The sequence below is a fragment of the Hyperolius riggenbachi genome, chromosome 8 (assembly GCF_040937935.1).
Source record: "Hyperolius riggenbachi isolate aHypRig1 chromosome 8, aHypRig1.pri, whole genome shotgun sequence".
NCBI classification, from domain to species: Eukaryota; Metazoa; Chordata; class Amphibia; order Anura; family Hyperoliidae; genus Hyperolius; species Hyperolius riggenbachi.
Genome location: NC_090653.1, coordinates 230606100 through 230626677, shown reverse-complemented (window position 1 = coordinate 230626677; position 20578 = coordinate 230606100). Strand labels below are relative to the sequence as shown.

Here is a 20578-nt window from a genome sequence, read left to right as displayed (position 1 = left end):
GGGCACAGGATGTCTGCGGGGAACCATTAGACACCCCGGGTAAGTTCAACGCATTTTCCCCTGACCCCCCTACAGTGTCCCTTTAAGCTGGCCATTCATTACTTGATGTATAGTCAGATCGACCATTAGATGCTGGGCAAAACACACTACACGAAAATAAAGGTAAGCTGATTATGCTTCTGATGAGAAAATACAAATCCATCCATAATATTACCTCAGAATGTGGAAACTGCTCAGGATTTATTTTATCCTTGAGTGCTTCGATTTGACGCCAACAAAATGGCGCCTGAATAAACTTTATTTTTCTTCAGCCAGCTTTATTGATCCGAACACGTTGCCGGGGTGTGATGCTAAAGCTGGGAGGAGTCACCAGGCTAATGGCGTCGAGAAGACCCAACTCATGTCCGTCAGTGAAGCTCCGGATTCTGCGGGCCCAGCTGGGGCTGTGCTCCCCCCTGCTTATCCCCTGAGTGAACCCCGCACTCTTTCCTCTGTGGCAACCCGTGTGGATTCCGCTGGCGGTGTGTGGCGTGCCAGGCCTCAAACTCAGGTAACGCGTGGCCAGGCTTGTGGGGAGTTCTTACCATGCAGTGTTTATGGGAATGGAAGCTCGGCTCTAACCCCCCCCCCCCCATTATTGATGGCAGCGGTGTGCGGGTGGGCTGTAGTCACTGACTAGACTAATATGTTTATTTACCAGGCCGGAGTTTGGCCATGCAAACTTCAACAGTCATTCTGATGCAAAGCAGTTAGATGGGTAATGATTACACCAGGTACTGTGACTATTCAGTGGAATGGTCCAACAATCTACTTGTGTATGAAGTTTATAAACTTGTGTGTGGAGCGCAGGGGGGGGGGGGGGAGGGGGAAGAAGGGGAGATGGCGATATGAAGCTACTTATATTAGATTTGTTACAGATGATTTGTGGACTCTAGTCTACTTGAGAGAACCAGCAGGAAACTTCATAGATGGTTTTTCAGTCACAGTACCCTCTTACACCACAATACGTTGTGATTGGCTAAATAGTGTGGGCATAGTTTACTACAACCTGTTGGAAACCAATCACGTTAGCTTAATTTCCCTATGAGGTTTCCTGCTGTAAGTAGACTAGTGGATCCTTCAGAAACAGCCTTATCAGTCTGCCGACAGCGCGTACACACGTGCTACTGTAGGCAGAATGTCCGCCCAGCGGGAGGGTCTGGTGGACCAGTCGTTTGCGGAAGTATGGTGTGTGTACACGCTTTTAGTGGCTGAGGTAAACAATGCGCTCACCTGAGATGATTTCATACTCCTGATGTTTCTGTCATGCATTGGGACGGTTGTGCACATGTTAAACTCTCGGTAGAGATGGCCCAGGCTGGCTACCTCTGCTAGCTGGACTTTGCTTGGGAAAATGTGCTTCTTTTTAGTACAGTGGGTTCTGAAAGTGCATTTAAAGGACACCTGAACTGAAGGATATGGAGGGTGCCTTATTAATTTTAAACAATACCAGTTGCCTGAGTGTCCGTCTGATGCTCTGCCTCCAATACTTTTAGCTATAGACCCTGAACAAGCATGCAGATCAGATGTTTCTGACTGAAGTTTGATTGGATTAGCCACTTGCTTGTTTCGGCTTTGTGATCCAGGTCCTAATGCAGCCAAAGATATCAGCTGTACTGCCAGGTAACTGGCATTGTTTAACCTGCTGGGCGGTATGGACGAGCTCAGCTCGTCCATCACCGCCGGAGGCTGCCGCTCAGGCCCTGCTGGGCCGATTTTCATCAAATAAAAAGCAGCACACGCAGCCGGCACTTTGCCAGCCGCGTATGCTGCCTGATCGCCGCCTCAGCGCGGCGACGCGGCGGAAGAGTGTCCCCCCAGCCGCCTGAGCCCAGCGTAGCCGGAACAAAAAGTTCCGGCCAGCGCTAAGGGCTGGATCGGAGGCGGCTGACGTCAGGACGTCGGCTGACGTCACTCCGCTCGTCGCCATGGCGACGAGGTAAGCGAAACACGGAAGGCCGCTCATTGCGGCCTTCCGTGTTACTTCTGGCCGCCGGAGGCGATCAGAAGAACGCATCCGGAGCGCCCTCTAGTGGGCTTTCATGCAGCCAACTTTCAGTTGGCTGCATGAATTAGTTTTTTTTTTTTATTAAAAAAAAACCCTCCCGCAGCCGCCCCGGCGATCTTAATAGAATGCCTGGGTGGTTAAAGAGGAGTTGTCAACTATACTATCTCAAAAACACACATCTATAGGTCGATAAATACTTGGTCTACTTAAATAACATATGTATTGCACTGTCCACGTTTTGATTTCAGTTACATTTATATATTAAAGAGAATTCTGTTTCAGGCATTTGCCATCCTAATTCCCTCTGACTGAAGCAAATACTGATGTAATTTCCTCCCTTACTCTGTGAGGAGGGCGGCCAATGCAAACAGACTTCAGACACACTCCCACCCAGCTCTGCTATAGAAAGTGCATTGTCGTTGTGTGGCTCTAGCTTGAGGAGCATGAGAAATATTGGCCAATCAGAGGAACAGAGGTGTGGGAAGAAAAAACAGGAGGGAAAGAGGCTTCAGCCAATCAGGCTGCATTAGTTAAGTCTGAGGGGATAGTAATGAAGCAAAAAAAAACCCAAAAACTTAGAATGCCCTGCAACTTCCTTTTGTGCGGCAGATGTTCCAAATAAGAGCCAGGGAAACTGGAGAAAGAGGTTTTTATGGAGAAGATTTTTAACTTTTGGTTTGCCTGGTTAGCATCCTTATTACTGGTTTACCAGATAAAAATACAGAATTGATTTTTATTTTATTTCGACAGTTGCGCTTTAAAGGGAATGTCCAAGCAAAATAAAAAAATGAGTTTCACTTACCTGGGTCTTCTACCAGCCCCATGCAGCCATGCTGTGCCCTCGCAGTCACTCACTGCTGCTCCAGTCCCCCGCTGGCAGCTTGCCGACCTCGGAGGTCGGCGGACGCATTGCGTACATTTTTACGCATTCCCGCTAGTGCAGGAACATTAACACATACATTTTTACACATTACTGATTTAATGCGTAAAAATTTACGCGTAGAACCACTAATGCGTAAAAATGTATGTGTTAATGTTCCTGCACTAGCGGGAATGCGTAAAAATGTACGCAATGCCAGCGGGGGACTGGAGCAGCAGTGAGTGACTACGAGGGCACAGCATGGCTGCATGGGGCTGGTAGAAGACCCAGGTAAGTGAAACTCATTTTTTTATTTTGCTTGGACATTCCCTTTAAAAAGCAATAAAAATGACAGCCTCCATATCCCTCTCAGTTGATTGGCAGCATGGAGTCATGGCAGCTATTGAATCGAACAAAGTGGACGCAGCAATAACCCTAGTGAGAACAGACACTTTTTTTTTTCATAGGCTTTCGTTGCATACAGTTTCCCGGCTGGTCCGTGAAAATGACAAATTCATACTCTGCGATCCGCTTAGCGCAACTTTTTTTTAACCAGTGGAGGCGGATCCTATTTTTATCATTCAGATCTGCTTCCTGCACTAAGCGGAGTTTATAAAGGTCCCAAACTGGTTACGTTTTTAAGCAAGTTTGAACCGGCCCTTAGTCAATGACACACAAACTTTGCAGGGACAGAAAACACAGTTTATCTTTTAAAGCAGAACTCGGGATTAGGGGGAAGATACTTAAAGAGGAACTCAAGTGAAAATAACGTATGAACAAAAGTGCTTAATTTTTACAATAATTATGTATAAATTATTTAATCAGTGTTTGCCCATTGTAAAATGTTTCCTCTCCCTGATTTACAGTATGACATTTATCATATGGTGACATTTTTACTGCTGGCAGGTGATGTCAGTGGAAATTGCTGCTGCTTGCTTTTTTTTGGCAGTTGGAAACAGCTGTTATTTCCCACATTGCAACAAGGCTCCCACAGTGTGATATCAGCACCATGGTCCTGAAGTCACACCGTGGGAGGGGTTTCCCTACAATATCCGCTATACAGAGCCCCCTGATCTATTCGAGAAAAGATAAATATTTCTCATGGGAAAGGAGGGGGTATCCGCTACTGATTGGGATGAAGTTCAATCCTTGCTCATAGATTCTCTTTAAAATGAATTGGTGTAACTTAGGTAGTATGTGTAGAGCTTGACTTTCAAACTGCTTTGAAATGGAAAACCTAATAATCATGTTTTTTATTTTTGTAGGGGACCTGAGTGGTCAAAATTGAGTGGCATTGCAGACCAAGTGTGTAACCCATTTGAACCGCTTTGTGTGAGTTTTCAAACCTATGGTGATTTAACTCAAGGAGCAGGATTGAGGAATACTTCACCACAAAAGGAATTCCTGGAATCAAGGACAAGATGGCTTCTGTTCCAGTGTATTGCCTGTGTCGTTTGCCATATGATGTAACAAGATTTATGATTGAATGTGATGTCTGTCAAGACTGGTTCCATGGCAGGTAGGTGACAGGCTGTTTGGGCTAGAGTGAAGTGGTGTTTCAGGCTGTTTGGTTCCATGGATTGGGAAGTACAGCCATGTGGGCACTTCTTGGCTGAGCTGCATGTTTTATGTGTTGGAGAGAAGTAGGGGACTCTGCTGTGAGTGACAAAAGTACTTTTTTGGTGCGTGTGTGAGAAATTTTAATAAGATCTTATTAAAATTTCTCAAACCGCTCTATTTACATTGCCCTAGGTCAGTGGTGGCAAACCTTTTCGATACACTTCAACTCAAGTCTCTTGTCTCTCGTAAAGTGCCAACACGCCAATTTGAACAAAATGACACCCCCCCCCCCCCTTTTCAGAGGAGATGACAAATACCAGGCCCTCAAACCTACAATGACCAGATTTTTCTGGGTTCAACACGGGGTGGGGGTGTGCTGAAAAAATGGGTGTGGCCATAACATTGTATGGGTGGAGCTGACATAATGATGTAACAGCGAGGCATAAGAAAGCAGTGTTTCCGCCATGATGTGGTGAAACGAGGATTCGCAACATGGGTGTGCAGAAACTGTGTGATGCTATTTATTAGTATACCGTAACCCCAAAGCAGCAAATATAGCCAACTATGACCATTAAATAATAAATGCAGCAACAGTTATCCCAGACACCAGAAAATGAACGCAATGGAGGGCAGCTTTTCACCAGAAAATGAACGCAATGGAGGGCAGCTTTTCACCAGAAAACGACCGCAATGGAGGGCAGCTTTTCACCAGAAAACGACCGCAATGGAGGGCAGCTTTTCACCAGAAAACGACCGCAATGGAGGGCAGCTTTTCACCAGAAAACGACCGCAATGGAGGGCAGCTTTTCACCAGAAAACGACCGCAATGGAGGGCAGCTTTTCACCAGAAAACGACCGCAATGGAGGGCAGCTTTTCACCAGAAAACGACCACAATGGAGGGCAGCTTTTCACCAGAAAACGACCCCAATGGAGGGCAGCTTTTCACCAGAAAACGACCGCAACGAGGGCAGCTTTTCACCAGAAAACGACCGCAACGAGGGCAGCTTTTCACCAGAAAACGACCGCAACGAGGGCAGCTTTTCACCAGAAAACGACCGCAACGAGGGCAGCTTTTCACCAGAAAACGACCGCAAAAAAAAAAAAATTACCTGGCAGAAGTCTCCTTTCCCGGCCGGCTTGTGGTGTGCGCCTCTCCGGACAATCCTCCTGCATATCTCCCGCGCTTAATGGAATATCAGGGCTACGGGAGGATAGCGCCCGAAGCCCTGTACTGGAGACACAAATAGTCTCCAGTACAGGGCTTCGGACGGCTGGAGCGGGGCTGCGGGCTATGAACTGGCGAGGCGTCTTATTAGATGCCGCGGCAAGTTCAATGCAATCTTTCGGTGGCCAGATGAGCAGCGATGGCGTGCCTGCAGAAGAGGCTATGCATGCCGGGTCTGGCACGCATGCCATAGGTTCGTCATCGCTGCCCTAGGTATTGTGGTGTGCGCCTCTCCGGACAATCCTCCTGCATATCTCCCGCGCTTAATGGAATATCAGGGCTACGGGAGGATAGCGCCCGAAGCCCTGTACTGGAGACACAAATAGTCTCCAGTACAGGGCTTCGGACGGCTGGAGCGGGGCTGCGGGCTATGAACTGGCGAGGCGTCTTATTAGATGCCGCGGCAAGTTCAATGCAATCTTTCGGTGGCCAGATGAGCAGCGATGGCGTGCCTGCAGAAGAGGCTATGCATGCCGGGTCTGGCACGCATGCCATAGGTTCGTCATCGCTGCCCTAGGTATTTCCCCCCCCAGAAGCCTATTGTAAAAATTCACATCTAAAGCCAGTTGCTTCTCTGCCCATACAGTGACCTGCCTTTCTGCCTACCTTCCATGAGAAAGAATGAAGTAGCTGGGTGGAGGGGGCTACGTACAGGGATAGAAGAAGCAGTGTTTGGTTTCTGGGGCACTGGCAAACTGTCTACAATGTAGTGGTTTGGATGTACTGTAGATTTATAGTAGGCTCCTAGCAAAAGGATTAACTTGAGCAATTAGTAGGATAGTTTAGGAAATTTTTATCTATCTATCTTACTTGAAGAAAGGGTAATGTGGAGGTGGCAATAATTACCTGTGTATCTCTCTTGTAGTTGTGTTGGTGTAGAGGAAGAAAAGGCTTCGGAGATTGATCTGTATCATTGCCCTAACTGCCAGATAACTCATGGGCCACCTGTCAGTAAGTATTAATAAAGTGCATCTCTATGCTAACTAAGAAGTAATATCACACTGCTAAAGTGGACTGACCTGTTAAGAGGATCCGTGACTTAAAGAAATTAAAAAAACCTGATACTTATCTCGGGAGGGGGAAACCTCTGGGTTCAATTGAGGCACCCCCTGTCGTCATCAGCAAGCCCAATCCAGCGCTTGTTCCTTCAACTAGACGCAATAACAGTGGCCTGCAGGCTCACTAGCGGCTCTTTGCTCGGGCTTCGGAAATGGCCGAGTTTGATAAGATCTGCTCTACATTGCAGACGGATCACGCCTTCCCAGTAGAGCGGACCCGATTGGGCTCGGCTGTTTCCGCTGGATTCTGAGCAGAAAGCTACTAGTATTGCCTAAGGCACCAAGCAGGCTTTCGGGGATGCCCACTGCTGGATCGCCTTGGCTAAGGGGGGCAGGGGGGATCCTTTTTAGGATCCAGATACTTCTCTCTCCTAATGTAAGTACCCCCAGGGGCATTTCTTTTCGCTGCTGGGTCACTTTTTTTTTTAGTAGGTTATCACGGTTAGTGCAAGGCATTGAACATGCGGTTTATCTTGCTCTCTTTCTTTATAGTAAAACGTCGCAGGGGATATTCCAAACAAGACCCTGCTTTGATCAAAGACATTGGGAAGCCAGTGCAGACAGGTAGTGCTAGTTTCATCAAGGAATTGAGAAGCAGGAATTTCCCCAGGTAAGCCAAGTAATTGTCCAATCTGTTTACATACATAGCTCAATGAATTGTGGACTCCTTATTCATCCTTTCTTTACCTAATCTCATTGTCCCCTGGGTTCTGTAATGCAAGAGACTGGTTTTCTCTCCCCATGAATGGCGTTTTTAAGCAAACCTCTCAGAGCCCCAGGGGAACACAATATACAAAGACAGTATTTCCATATAAAAGATGTTCTTAAAGTCCTAGTTCAGCCTCCCATTTTTTTATGCACATGGCAGTAACTTTGCATTCATTAGCAATGCATTGTATGCTTGTACTTTTTACATTTAAATATATTTAACATTTCTGGCTGGTTGGCTTGTAGCTTTGTTTCCCATTATGATGATCACTTTTATTGGCGAGAAAGCTGTCCACTCGTTTTCTCCATCCCATTATCAGCCAAACATCAAGTAATCATAGATGAACTAGGAAGGGGGAGTGGCTAGGCTGTTCTAGTGAACACAAATCACCCCACCAATATACTGAGAAATATACTTTGTGGGTAGCTTCAGCTCAGTTTCTCAATATGAATCTAAGCTGGCTGCAGTGCTGTCTAAAGATGGTTAATATTTCAGAAAACAGAGAGAGGAGCTGGAGAATCAGAGCTGGGAACTCCCACTCTGCTGCCAGCTTCATTCTTTCTAGAAGGATTTCTGGATTATATGACCGACTTTTCCAAAGATAATTCCACTGGAATGGTTATATTATGAAAGTGGTGTGACTATTGGTATAGTCCCCATTTTCACTTTTACTATCAGAATACCCGAGCAGCATGGGATGGCCCGAAACCACTAGGAAGGTATAGGGGACTAAAAGAGACCAAAAAGCCTTCCTAATTAAAAGCAATGCTTAGTGTGATTTGCCTTCTTAAAGAAGTCATCGGGGCACATATACTAAAATGAGTGGTACTTACCGGGGGCTTCCTCCAGCCCCAAGCTCCCAGGACCTCCCTTGCCGCAGCTCTGCCCGCTGCCGTTCGCAGGAGCTCCGACCCGGTCTCTGGCGACGGCTGGAGGTCGCTCCGTACTGTGCCTGCGTGATCGGCACTGTCAATCACTGCCACGTGGGCTGGAGCAGACTGCGCAGGCACATAAGTTCCGCAGTAGTTTCACAGTAGTATGTACCCTGATGACTCCTTTAAAACAGAAGGTATTTGCAATAATTCAGCTTTAAGTGAACATCTGTGGTTGCCCACAATGCACCACTGCTGAATATGCAAATGATCTCTTAATGCCCCTGAAGCCAGGCTTACATCCAGAACCGCTGGTGTATTTCAAGCCTATAGCTTTAAATTTTACAGAGCCACATCAACCCCACATGCAGACAGCCTGTTTCAGACTGTTGGTCCTCCGTGCATGGCAGGGATTGATATGGCTCTATGGGAGATAGGGCGTGGACCAGAACAACAGAATAACAAAGCTGCTTGGGGACACACACCTAAAAAGGTTTTATGCCCTGTCAGTTTTTGACAGTGTGTGTTCACACAAATCTGTACATGTCCGGTTTTGCCAGTTTTGTATGTGTTTCTATGGCTATGTCCACACACAAAGTGTAAATTTCCAGTCCAGTCAGGTACAGATAGAAAACTGATGCAAAACTGACAGGAGAGGCCAGTACTGGACTGGACCAGGAATGTGTAGTTGTGTGAAGCAGGCCTTTGTCTAAATTTTAACACACATAATTAATGACTTAAAGCGGAATATAACCCTGCATTTCAACTTTGCTCTAAAACATTATTTACAGCATATTATATGCAAAAAGCATTTTTTTTTACTAGACCAGCATTGGAAGGGTTAAACACAGAGGTTTTAAGTTCCGTGCAGACGTTCAGATAGTTACATTCTATTTAGTTAGATGTATCTATTGATAAACAGTTACACACTCTTTGGCTGTCCTCCAAGCTCCTTCTCAGTGAGAGAGATGAGTCACAATAAACACTTAAAAGATACATATTTGTAAACAAAAAGTATCTAACTGAAGTTCGGATGCGTCTGCAGAAATCTCTAGGGACTTTAAAGCCCTGTGTAACCCTTCCAATGCTGGTCTAGTAAAAAAAAAATGCTGGTTGCATATAATATACTGTAAATAATGTTTTAGAGCAAAGTTGAAATGCAGGGTTATATTCCGCTTTAAGCCTTAAAACTACATTTTGACTTTATGTTCACTTTAAAACCACAAAATTGTTTAAATGGACAAATCTGAGAGAAGAAGAAGAAGAATTGCTCTTAAAGGATACCCCAACTGAAATGTGACTTAATGAGAAAGACATGTGTATGTACAGTCCCTAGCACACAAATAACTATGCTGTGTTCCTTTTTTTCTTTGCCTGCCTGAAAGAGTTAAATATCAGGTATGTAAGTGGCTGACTCAGTCCTGACTCAGACAGGAAGTGACTACAGTGTGACCCTCACTGTTAGAAATTCCCTTTTTTTACCTCTTTCTTGCTCTCAGAAGCCATTTTCTGCTAGGAAAGTGATTTATAGTTGGAATTTCTTATCAGTGAGGCTCACACTGTAGTCACTTCCTGTCTGAGTCAGGACTGAGTCAGCCACTTACATACCTGATATTTAACTCTTTCAGGCAGAGAAAGAAAAAAAGGAACACAGCATAGTTATTTGTGTGCTAGGCACTGTATATACACATGTCTATCTCATTATGTCACATTTCAGTTCGGGTATCCTTTAACATGACCAGGTTTTTTTTTTGGTTTTTTTTGTTTTTTTTTACTTTATATTTTCAGTTGGTATATCAATGGAACAGTTAATATTAAGCAGACTTTTTTTGTTTTGTTTTTTGAATAAGTGCATCTTTATAACAGAGTTTCTGACTGGATTGTGTGTTATTCCAGTGCAGATGAGGTGATCCTCAAACCGCAGGGAGCTCAACTAACCGTTGAATATTTAGAGGAAAACAGTTTCAGCGTTCCAATCCTGGTCCTGAAGAAGGATGGACTTGGGATGACCCTACCTGCTCCATCGTTTACCGTGAATGATGTGGAGTATTATGTGGGTAAGTGGTTTTTGTCTTAAGACCTTTAAGTGAGGCAGTTAACCAACTAAAGGGGCCCATACACTCAGCCGATTTTCTGGCCTCCCGATCGATCAATCGATAGATCGATTGCAAATCGGTTGGCTAATCGACCGATCGATGGCCGATTTCGATCGATTTCGATGGATTTCCATCGAACTGGCAGGGTGGAAAATTTAGGTCGATCTGATGAGATTGCTTATCAGTTTGCATTGGCCTTAATGGAAATCTGATGGCAAAAAAAATGCCATCAGATCGAATTTCAATAGATTTCAAACTGAAATCTATTGGAATTCTATCCTGGTAAAAAATGTTCTAAAAACGCATCAGATAGATCATCAGATGCATTTCTTATCTATCTGCTGCCAATCTGACGAGTGTGTGGGAATTCAGTTTTTGCTCTGTTTGGGACACACATACGTCCCAAACAGAGCAAAAACCCACCTGGAGGAGCTACCGGTGGGATATGTGGCGAAGGTTCGGACCTCACCCCAGGGGAGGACGAGGGCGAGTGCTCTTCTTCTGGGCCCTCGTCTTCGTCTTTTTTGGGGTGAGTGGGCTGACGGAGGGGGACGGTCGGGTTGTCGATGCTCCTGTTGGGGGCGGTATCGAGTTACAGGTGATCAATCTTACGGGCGAAATACTCTCTGAGTCTGTGCGCTCACTCTTGGCCAGGGGCCTGGGGTTCTGCCCGACATACGATTCCGATATTTTTGAAGTTATAACAGACATACACATCTTTGGACGTAAGATCCTCATGAAATTACTCCATGATGGTTCTATGAGAGATGTCATATCGTCTCCGCCCAGGATCGAGTTGTCGGGTCGGGACCGGCGGGCACTGGCCGATTTGATCGATTTACAGACTGATGAGGACCCCCAACCTCTGGGGGAAGGTTCTTTCAGTTTTATACCTGATACATTACCTGTGACATACCAACCCATTTTAAATGAGCTTGAGCTTAGGAATAGGTCGCACCGTTTCCCGCCCTTCTCCGTCAGCCCTAGTCTGAGGACTTTCATCTCCGTGGTTGAACGTGATATCAAACGTCTCTCTGGGAGAAGTTCTGGTTCCCATAATCTCTCTGCTGAGGAGCTGGCGGCGTTGGGGGAGTTGGGGCGGCAGACCAAGTGGGAAATCAAGCCCTCCGACAAGGGGGGCAACGTTGTTGTTATGGGTGTGCAGGCCTACAGGGACATGTGCCTTGATATACTAACTCGGCAGGAGTGTTATGTGCGCGTCTCCGCGTCCAGAGTTGCAAGATGCCAAAAACAATTTTTCACCATTATTGATGACGCCCTGAGGCGTAGTGTTATAGGGGAGGATATTGTACAGTTTTTGAAGGTTACACACCCCATAACACCTACTTTTTATGCCTTACCAAAGATTCATAAGTCCAGGATAAGTCCTCCTGGCCGTCCTATTGTTTCCGGTCGTGGTTCCCTGACTGAGCGGGCGAGCGTGTACATTGACCGGCACCTCCAGCCTCATGTGCAGGCTTTGCCCTCTTATGTCAGGGATACCATGCATCTTTTGAGGATCCTGGAGGGGGTGTTTGTCCCTCCTGGTGCATACCTTGTTGCTCTTGACGTGGAGGCACTGTACTCAAGCATTCCACACGATCTTGGCATTGCTGCTGTTGAGACCTTCCTGTGCGAGCTCGATATTAGACAAACGGCCTATAATATCTTTTTATTGGATCTATTGAGATTTTTACTTTTGAATAACATTTTTATTTTCGACGGATCGCACTACCTCCAGGTGCAGGGGGCGGCTATGGGGACCACTTGTGCCCCCTCTTACGCCAACCTGTACCTGGGGGAGTGGGAGCGTACCACCTTTTCGGACGATGGTCTCTCGATGTACCTGTGCCACGTTTTGATGTGGCACAGGTACATTGATGACATCTTTATCGTCTGGACGGGGACCTCCTGCGAACTTAGACAATTTGTCGATATCCTTAATAAGAACACAAGGAACTTATGTTTCACGATGACGTTTGATAGTAGAAGGATCTCATTTTTGGACATTTGGATCATCATCGATGATCATGGCTGTTTGTCCACGGGCTTGTACAGGAAGGAGACTGCGACGAATGCCCTCCTTAGGGCCGATAGCTTCCATCCTGGACACACTGTCAGGGGCGTCCCTGTGGGCCAATACCTCCGCGTTAGGAGGAACTGTTCTTCCATCGACAGCTTTGAGGAGGAGGCAATGACCCTAAGGTCGCGCTTCAGAGATAGGGGATACCCAGACCGCATTTTACGACAGGCATACCAACGGGCTCGGATGGCCGATCGAAGTGCCCTATTGGCCTCTGGCGGGTCTCGGAGAGACGTGGCGGATTGCGCGCGCCTTTGCGTACGTTATTCTGCGCAGTATAAAAAAATTACACGCGTTTTGCAACGTCATTGGTATATTCTTACCAATGACCCTAAAATCGAACCATTGGTGACACCGGAACCCAGAATTGCGTGCAGGCGCGCGCCGTCTCTCCGCGACCTGATTGTCAGGAGCCATTTTCGGGGCACTGAGATCACGCGCCCTCACTGCATCGTAACCGGGACATATAGCTGTGGTGGATGTACCGTTTGCCGATTTTTATCCATTGGGAGGGAAGTTATCCTTCCCAATGGTCATCACTGGCGTCTACAACATTTTGTGAATTGCAATACCAAATTTGTGGTCTACCTTTTATTGTGTCCTTGTGGCGCTTTTTATATAGGTAAGACCGGACGTGAATTTAAATCTAGAATTGGCGAACACATCGCCAATATTAAAAGCATTACATCCACCACACCGGTTGCGAGGCACTTCAGATCCGAGCACTGTGGTAATGCCTCAGGTATACGATTTGTCGGTCTTGACCGTATACATACCACGATTAGAGGGGGCAACTTTGATCGTTTATTGTTACAAAAAGAGTCTAGGTGGATCTATGAGTTGGAGGCCACTGAATACCCTGGCCTCAATGAAACGGTCGGTTTTGCGGCCTTTCTGCCTAACTGATGCTTCCCGCTTTTTCCCACTTGTCCTGCTGTCTCCTTTTTTGCCCCCCTCCGTTGGTCTGCTCCTCCATTGCCCCCTGTGTCTGCGGGCTTGGATACGCTCCGAGCTGTTGTCTCCATGTGTCTTCCCCTGTGGCATCTGCCGTTCATAGCTGGCATACGTTGTTGCTCAGTTTTTTTGCCTTTTTGAGTGCGTCGATTTTTCGCACTGTTTGGACTGCGATACTGCGTTGTCGCAGTCCCCTTGGGTCCTACTTCTATAGTAAAGATGATTGTATGCTAATATTTGCTGACTCTGAGTTATGAATATATAGATTTCTTTCTGTTTGTCTGTGTATGTTGCGTTTGCATGGTTTTGATTCACTTTATTTTCATATACGCTTTTGCTGTTATATTTTTTATGTTCTCATGTGCTGCCTCACAGCCCCTTTTTCTCCGCCCCCACTTTGCCCTCTCACCTGTGATTGCCACCATCACGCATCAGGCCGACTTATTTTGTCTGGCCTGTTGATTGGGCCTTGGTGGGGGCGAGGCTGAGCTGCGTGTCCGTTGCGGCGTTAGTGCGCATGCGCGTTGGTTGACGCGTATGTAATTACGCGTGCGTGCGCGTGACTGATGACGCTGCCCTATAAGGAGCCTCAGGCAGCACATGATCCCAGCCACGCCTCCCTTCGAAAAAGCCGGTAGACCCGGCGAAACATGTCAGGGCTGCCGGCGTGGTGCTAGCACCTGTCTGCCTTTGTCCCGCTGCCCTCCCACTCTCCGCATCCACCCTCTGTTGGCCTGAGGCATCTCTACGATCTCCACCTGGAAGACCATCAGCTCTCTGCCTACATGGGACTTTGCTCTAACCATCATAGCCTGCCACATTAGCACACTGGACCTGATTCCTTTATCGGATTAAAAGTCACTCCCCCAGCCTTGGGCTTCTACACATGGGGTTGAGAGACCAGACAGCCTTCAGGAGCTAACTGGACTCCGTACTGCTGTACCAGGATCGGGTATAGTATGGCTTATGCTTCATGCCATTTCTCTGATTTGTGCTTGCTGCAACCTGCATTCCATCTGTCCATGCTGGCTATGCTGTTTCATTGAACTGTTTGTCTGCAGATGCTTTATTGGCTTCCTGGTCTTTGCTGGATATATTGACTTACTTTGCCTCCGTCATCTGTACCGGCCTGCTATAACTGCCACTTTCCCATTGTCCCCATTTTTGATGCACAATACTTGTCTAGGCCTACTTTTTATAGGACATTTGGGATCCCTGATCACATTAGGTGGTCTTAGGCAGTGGTGTGTTTGATGTCTGATTGGTTGCTGAGCGTGGTCTTTTGGCAGTTTACATTGGTGCTTTTTAATATGCTCAATTATAATATTAATAAATTTTGTAATTTTTCACTTATTTTTTGGTTTTTGTGATTTGTGACATATGCTCCCCAGCCCCCCTTTTTTCCTTTACATTTTACGTTCACACCCATTTGTTGGCTTGTGATTGCACCAAGAACAGTACATAATGGACTGTGTTCCTGATCTTTCCAGCATCGAAATTAGAATTTGAGTGCTTAATGAGGACTGAGGCGTTAGGACTCATTGGAGATGTTACTCCTATATATGCCTGAAGAAGCAGGAACCAAGTCCGGAAAAATGTGTTGAAATCTATAATAGCATTGTCTGTTCGGATCAATAAAATTACAGTTCATAAGTGCACCATTGAGTTTTTACCCAGAGAGGAGGGAAGTTTACTTCTGGGAATGGGAAGTCAAATTTTATTTTTTGGATAATTTGAGTACCTGTGCCACATTGTTTTGTGGCACAGGTACATCGACAATACTTATTTTGGACCGACTCTTCTAATTATCTTAACCTTTAGATTCACTCAAATTTTCATGACAGTGAGGTTACTTTTTAGACCTTCGGATACTGATTGTTCCCAATTGCAATATGTGTTCCATGCTTTTCCGTAAAGAGACATCCAGAAATGCCTTGCTACACGCGGCAAGCTTTTATCCACATCACCATATGTGGTATTCCAACTGGGCAGTTCCTTTACTTGCGACGGAGGAATTTGTGGATGAATCCAGAGAATTGACACAGCAAGTTTTTATAACGCGGCTATGATTCGCACAACACTAACCGCGCATACATTCAAGGCTTTAATAACTGTTGTGACTCTTTACTGCAACCACAGTCTACCAATAGGCCCAGTGTGTCCACTGTTCCTCTAATTACCCGTTCTGGTACTGATCGCAACGCTTTTCGACAATTATTACACCGACACTTCCCTGGCCCCACTTCTGACTCTTCCCCCCCCCCCCCCCAACCCCCCACCCCACCATTAGGGAGTTGATTGTACATATCCATTTTCCAGGCATTAATGGAAGGTATTTGCAATAAATGTTATAAATACGTCTAGATATTGCTTTCTGGTTGCCCCCTTACCTTCCCCCTCCCCTTTCCCTACACAGTTTTCCAGTGACTAATAGGTGGCACAGTTAGTGAGAATTGTGTGATTGGCATTTTTATTGTTTGGGATTTAGCAACCTTTTTCCTAAACCCCTCTTTTCCTTTGTAAGTTATAACCTTGTTTTTTTCCTCCTTATCATTTTATAGGAGGAGAGAAGGAGATTGATGTGATCGATGTTGTTAGACAAGCTGATCTGAAGATGAAACTAAAGGATTTTGTGAAATATTACAACAGCCCCAAGAGAGAAAAAGTGCTGAATGTTATCAGTTTGGAATTTTCCGAGACAAGGTATGTGGTTTATGTTGTCATATAGACAGCACAGTCGCGTAGTGGTTAGTGCTCTCCCTTGGAGATGCTGCCCTGTCTGGGATGGGAACTGGATCCCAGGTTCGCATCCCAGACGGCAGCATCTCCAAGTATTTTGTATGTTCTCCCCGTGTCTGTGTGGGCTTCCTCTGGGTACTCCGGTTTCCTCCCACATCCCAAAAATGTACAGATAAGTTAATTCGCTCCCCCCCCCCCCCCCCCCCCCCCAAAATGGCCTAGACTACGATACATACATACATACACTACACTACACTACACTACACAATGCAATACATACATAGACATAAGACTATGGTAGGGATTGGATTGTGAGCCCCTCTAAGGGACAGTTAAGTGACAAGACAATATACTCTGTACATCGCTGCGGAAGAGGTCTATGCTACAGAACTACTAAATCACAATAGGCTTTTACTTTAATTCTATTTGCACTAAGCAATTATCAGACTTTGACTTGGAAATATGTTTCCTGCTTTGAAATGGCTGCCTTACTGTGTCATGTAATGGTTGATTTGTGTGTGTGTTTTTTTTTTCTATACAGATTGTCCAACCTTGTGGAAACTCCAAAGATTGTACGTAAACTGTCCTGGGTGGAGAATCTATGGCCAGAGCAGAGTGTATTTGAGAGACCAAATGTCCAAAAGTACTGCTTGATGGGCGTCAAGGACAGCTATACTGACTTCCATATAGATTTTGGTGGAACTTCAGTCTGGTACCATGTTTTAAAGGTGAACAAAATCTCTGAAGGACTATTATAATTCCTTTATCGAGCAAACTGGTTTAGAATTGCTCGGATAAGATGCAAATTTCAGCTACAACTGTTAAAATAGTTTTGCTCCAGGTAGACAAGCTTAATTTTTTCCTCTTGTTAACTGTAGGATTCTTTTACAATGGGTCCCAGTCAGTGGTGGCTCCAGGATTTTTTTTTTTAGGGGGTGCTATGCAGGTGCTGGACCAATAGGGGGTAGCTGATCGCGTGCCGCAGCAAAAATGGGTGTGGCTACAACCTAAAAGGGCGTGGTCATGGCCGGATGAGGGTGGAGCTGCCTGTAATTTAAAGTGAACCCGGAGTGAGAGTGATATGGAGGCTGCCATATTTATTTCCTTTTAAACAATACTAGTTGCCTGGCAGCCCTGCTGATCTATTTGGCTGCAGTAGTGAACTGAATTACACCAGAAATAAGCATGCAGCTAATCTTGTCAGTTCTGACAATATTGTCAGAAACCCCTGACCTGCTGCATGCTTGTTCAGGGTCTATGGTTGAAAGAATTAGAGGCAGAGAACCAGTACAGCAGCCAGACAACTGGTATTGCTTAAAAGGAGATAAATATGGCAGTCTCAATATTATTCTCACCTCAGGTTCCCTTTAAAAGTGCAACACAAAGACAGTGGGCCCAAGTTTTGGTGACCCTTTCCCCAGAAAATTCACATAATTGTGCAGGTTTTCTCAAGAAAATACACGTAATGTGAGCAGATTTGCCCAGAAAATATGTTCAATCCTGTCGGCAGATTTGACCAAAAAACACTTTCAATCATGTGTCAGTTTTGACCAGAAAACATGTTCAATCATGTCGGCAGATTTGACCAGAAATACGTGCAATAATTTCATTGTCAGCAGATTTGAGCAGAAAATACATGCAATCAATCATGTCAGCAGATTTGACTAGAAATACGTGCAATAATGTGGCAGGCAGACCTGGCCAGAAAACACTTCAATCATGTAGCAGAGTTGCCCAGAACATACACCTGGCTGCCTGTCTGTAATAGAAAAAAAACCATTTACTCACCTGAGGAACTCCTGTCCCGCCTGGCCTCCATCCCACGTGCAGCTCCCACGATCCTCCAGAGCAGGGCTTCGGACGCCATTTTCCTGTAGCCCTGTTCTGCCGCTGCAGGCTGCTGCTGCCAGTGAACTGACTCCGAAAGTCAGTTCGAGCCAGGGGGTGCTAATAGGGTGCTTGGAGTATTTTAGGCAGCACCCCAAAGCACCCCCCTGGCGCTGGCCCTGCCCCTGGCCCCAGTGCATAGCTCTGTGCCCTTGCAGAAAATGGTCCTGGTCTATATCGGATAGAGAAAAGGTGAAGGCATTTTTCTGCAAGGTGGCAGGGCTACACGCCAGGACCTGACTAGCAATATACCGTATGTTGCAGTGACTGGGGGGGATGGCTGACAGGGTAGAGTGTCAGCGTCCTGGCCAGGAGCTTTTGTTCCCCCAAGCAGATGCCATTTTAACCACTTCACCTCCAAGTGTTTAAAAAAAAGAGCCATTTTCAACTTCAAAGGGCAAAAGTTGCCAGAAATGTACATAAGCACAACACTCCTCTGGAATAATTTTCAAGGTACAAATTAAGTAATGAACTGCTGACAAAAAAAATCCTGAAAACCCATAAAACACTGATAACACAATGCTCCCTGGGCTGATTATAATCAGACACAATGCTGCTGATAAAATTTGTCAAAAAATGTATGTAAAAATACTATAAAGGTGAGCTACCACCTCTGTAAAAAGCAACGATAAAGGCTGCATAAGGACACACATCATAAGTCAATTCATAGTGCCAATCAATGTGTGCAAGAAAAAGGTGGGTTTTTTTTGTTTTTTTGTTTTTGAATGAGAATCACAAGGAAAAAAAAAGCTGCTGTGCAAATATTCACAAAAAATATATGAAAGATATGCCCAATGAAGGTAAGCTGAGCCTACAGTAATACAAAGTGCTGGTGCGATAAATATATAAATAAGACAGTGAAGTAGTGGAGAAATAAGGGCTCACCTAGGTAGGATCAGCTGCAGGGGAACAAAGGAGACGCCTTACGCACTCGCAGCACAGCTGCTTCAATGGAGGAATTTTCAACTGTCAGCGCTCCTTCCATTCATTCGCCTATAACTTTACTACTTATTACAACAAAACAATCCATATCTTGTTTTTTCGCCACCAATTAGGCTTTCTTTGGGGGGTACATTTTGCTAAGAATTATTTTATTCTAAATGTAATTTAACAGGAAAAAAATGGAAAAAATTAATTTCTCAATTTTCGGGCATTATAGTTTTTTAAAATACATGCTACTGTAGTTAAAACCCACATTTTATTTGCCCATTTGTCCCGGTTATTGCAACGTTTAAAATTTTTTCCTAGTACAATTTATGGCGCTAATCTTTCTTTTGGAAATTAAGGTGCATTTTTTTTCAGTTTTGCGTCTCACTTATTACATGCCCATAATTCAGAAAGTAACAGTAATATACCCTCTTGACCTAATTATTAAAAAAGTTCAGTCCCTAAGGTAACAATTTTTTTAATTGTATATTTTTTTTTATTTATTTTTTTTGTACAACATTTTTTGGGGTAACTCTTAAGGCTCATACACACATCAGACCATGGTCTTTGGAAAATGAAAGATCACAGACCAGTTTTACCCCCTTCCATGTAGTATGAGAGCCATACCTACACAGTCTATTCTATGGAGCTGAACTCCCCATCAGAAAAAAAACTTTTCAAGATGCTGCACACACAGATGCTGTACAGACACAAAAGATCAGTAGCTGCAAAAGATCTGTTCCTGCCAAAAATCCAACCCTGCAAATTGCAATGATAGTTTATGAGATCTGCAGATCATCATACACACATGATTTAACTGACAGATCTGCAGATCTGAAAATCCAACCTGGTGGATCTGATCTGCAGATGAATGTCAGTTAAATCATGTGTGTACGATGATCTGCAGTTCTCATAGACTATCATTGCAATTTGCAGGGTTGGATTTTTGGCAGGAACAGATCTTTTGCAGCTACAGATCTTTGTGTCTGTACAGCATCTGTGTGTGCAGCATCTTGCAAAGTTTTTTTTCTGATGGGGAGTTCAGCTCCATAGAATAGACTGTGTAGAGTATGGCTCTCATACTACATGGAAGGGGGTAAAACAGATCTGTGATCTTTCATTTTCAAAAGACTATGGTCTGATGTGTGTATGAGCCTTTAGGCAGTATGGGAGGTAAAGGGTTGATTTTAAATGAAAATTAAAGTCTTAGTCTAAAAAAAGTTTGTATATGTAGTTTTACTGTTTGGCCACAAGATGTCATCACGCATAACTTCCTTATGCGTACTATTACTACCCAAACAGGAAGCAATGCGTGAACGTGTAAGCAATCAGCTTTTGTGAATGAGGGTGCCATCTCATTGATGGCGCCATTCATTTACACTGGGACTTAGATCAATGAATGGGAACTGTATCCTCATTTATTAATTTCTTGGCTAACTATCAGCAGCGTTAACGAGCGAGGGCGGGGGGCGAGCGAGAGTGCACGGTGGGGAGGGACGTAGTAGCTACGCCCCTGTAAGAAGATATGGGGAAATGCAGTGACGTAGTTACTTGTCTTAGG

The 20578-nt window shown here is 45.1% G+C and overlaps 1 protein-coding gene across 2 annotated transcripts in view; it reads left to right on the top strand.

The window, feature by feature from the left end:
• PHF8 (PHD finger protein 8) overlaps positions 1-20578 on the top strand; it is a 69520-nt gene that overhangs the window by 9072 nt on the left and 39870 nt on the right. For both annotated transcript variants that reach the window (XM_068248298.1, XM_068248299.1), the window contains exons 2-8: positions 312-550; positions 4172-4425; positions 6558-6643; positions 7243-7360; positions 10228-10388; positions 16026-16167; positions 16745-16931. In XM_068248298.1, coding sequence (XP_068104399.1) covers positions 4328-4425; positions 6558-6643; positions 7243-7360; positions 10228-10388; positions 16026-16167; positions 16745-16931 — 792 coding nt within the window. In that variant the 5' untranslated portion in view covers positions 312-550; positions 4172-4327. The remainder of the gene's footprint in view (positions 1-311; positions 551-4171; positions 4426-6557; positions 6644-7242; positions 7361-10227; positions 10389-16025; positions 16168-16744; positions 16932-20578) is intronic.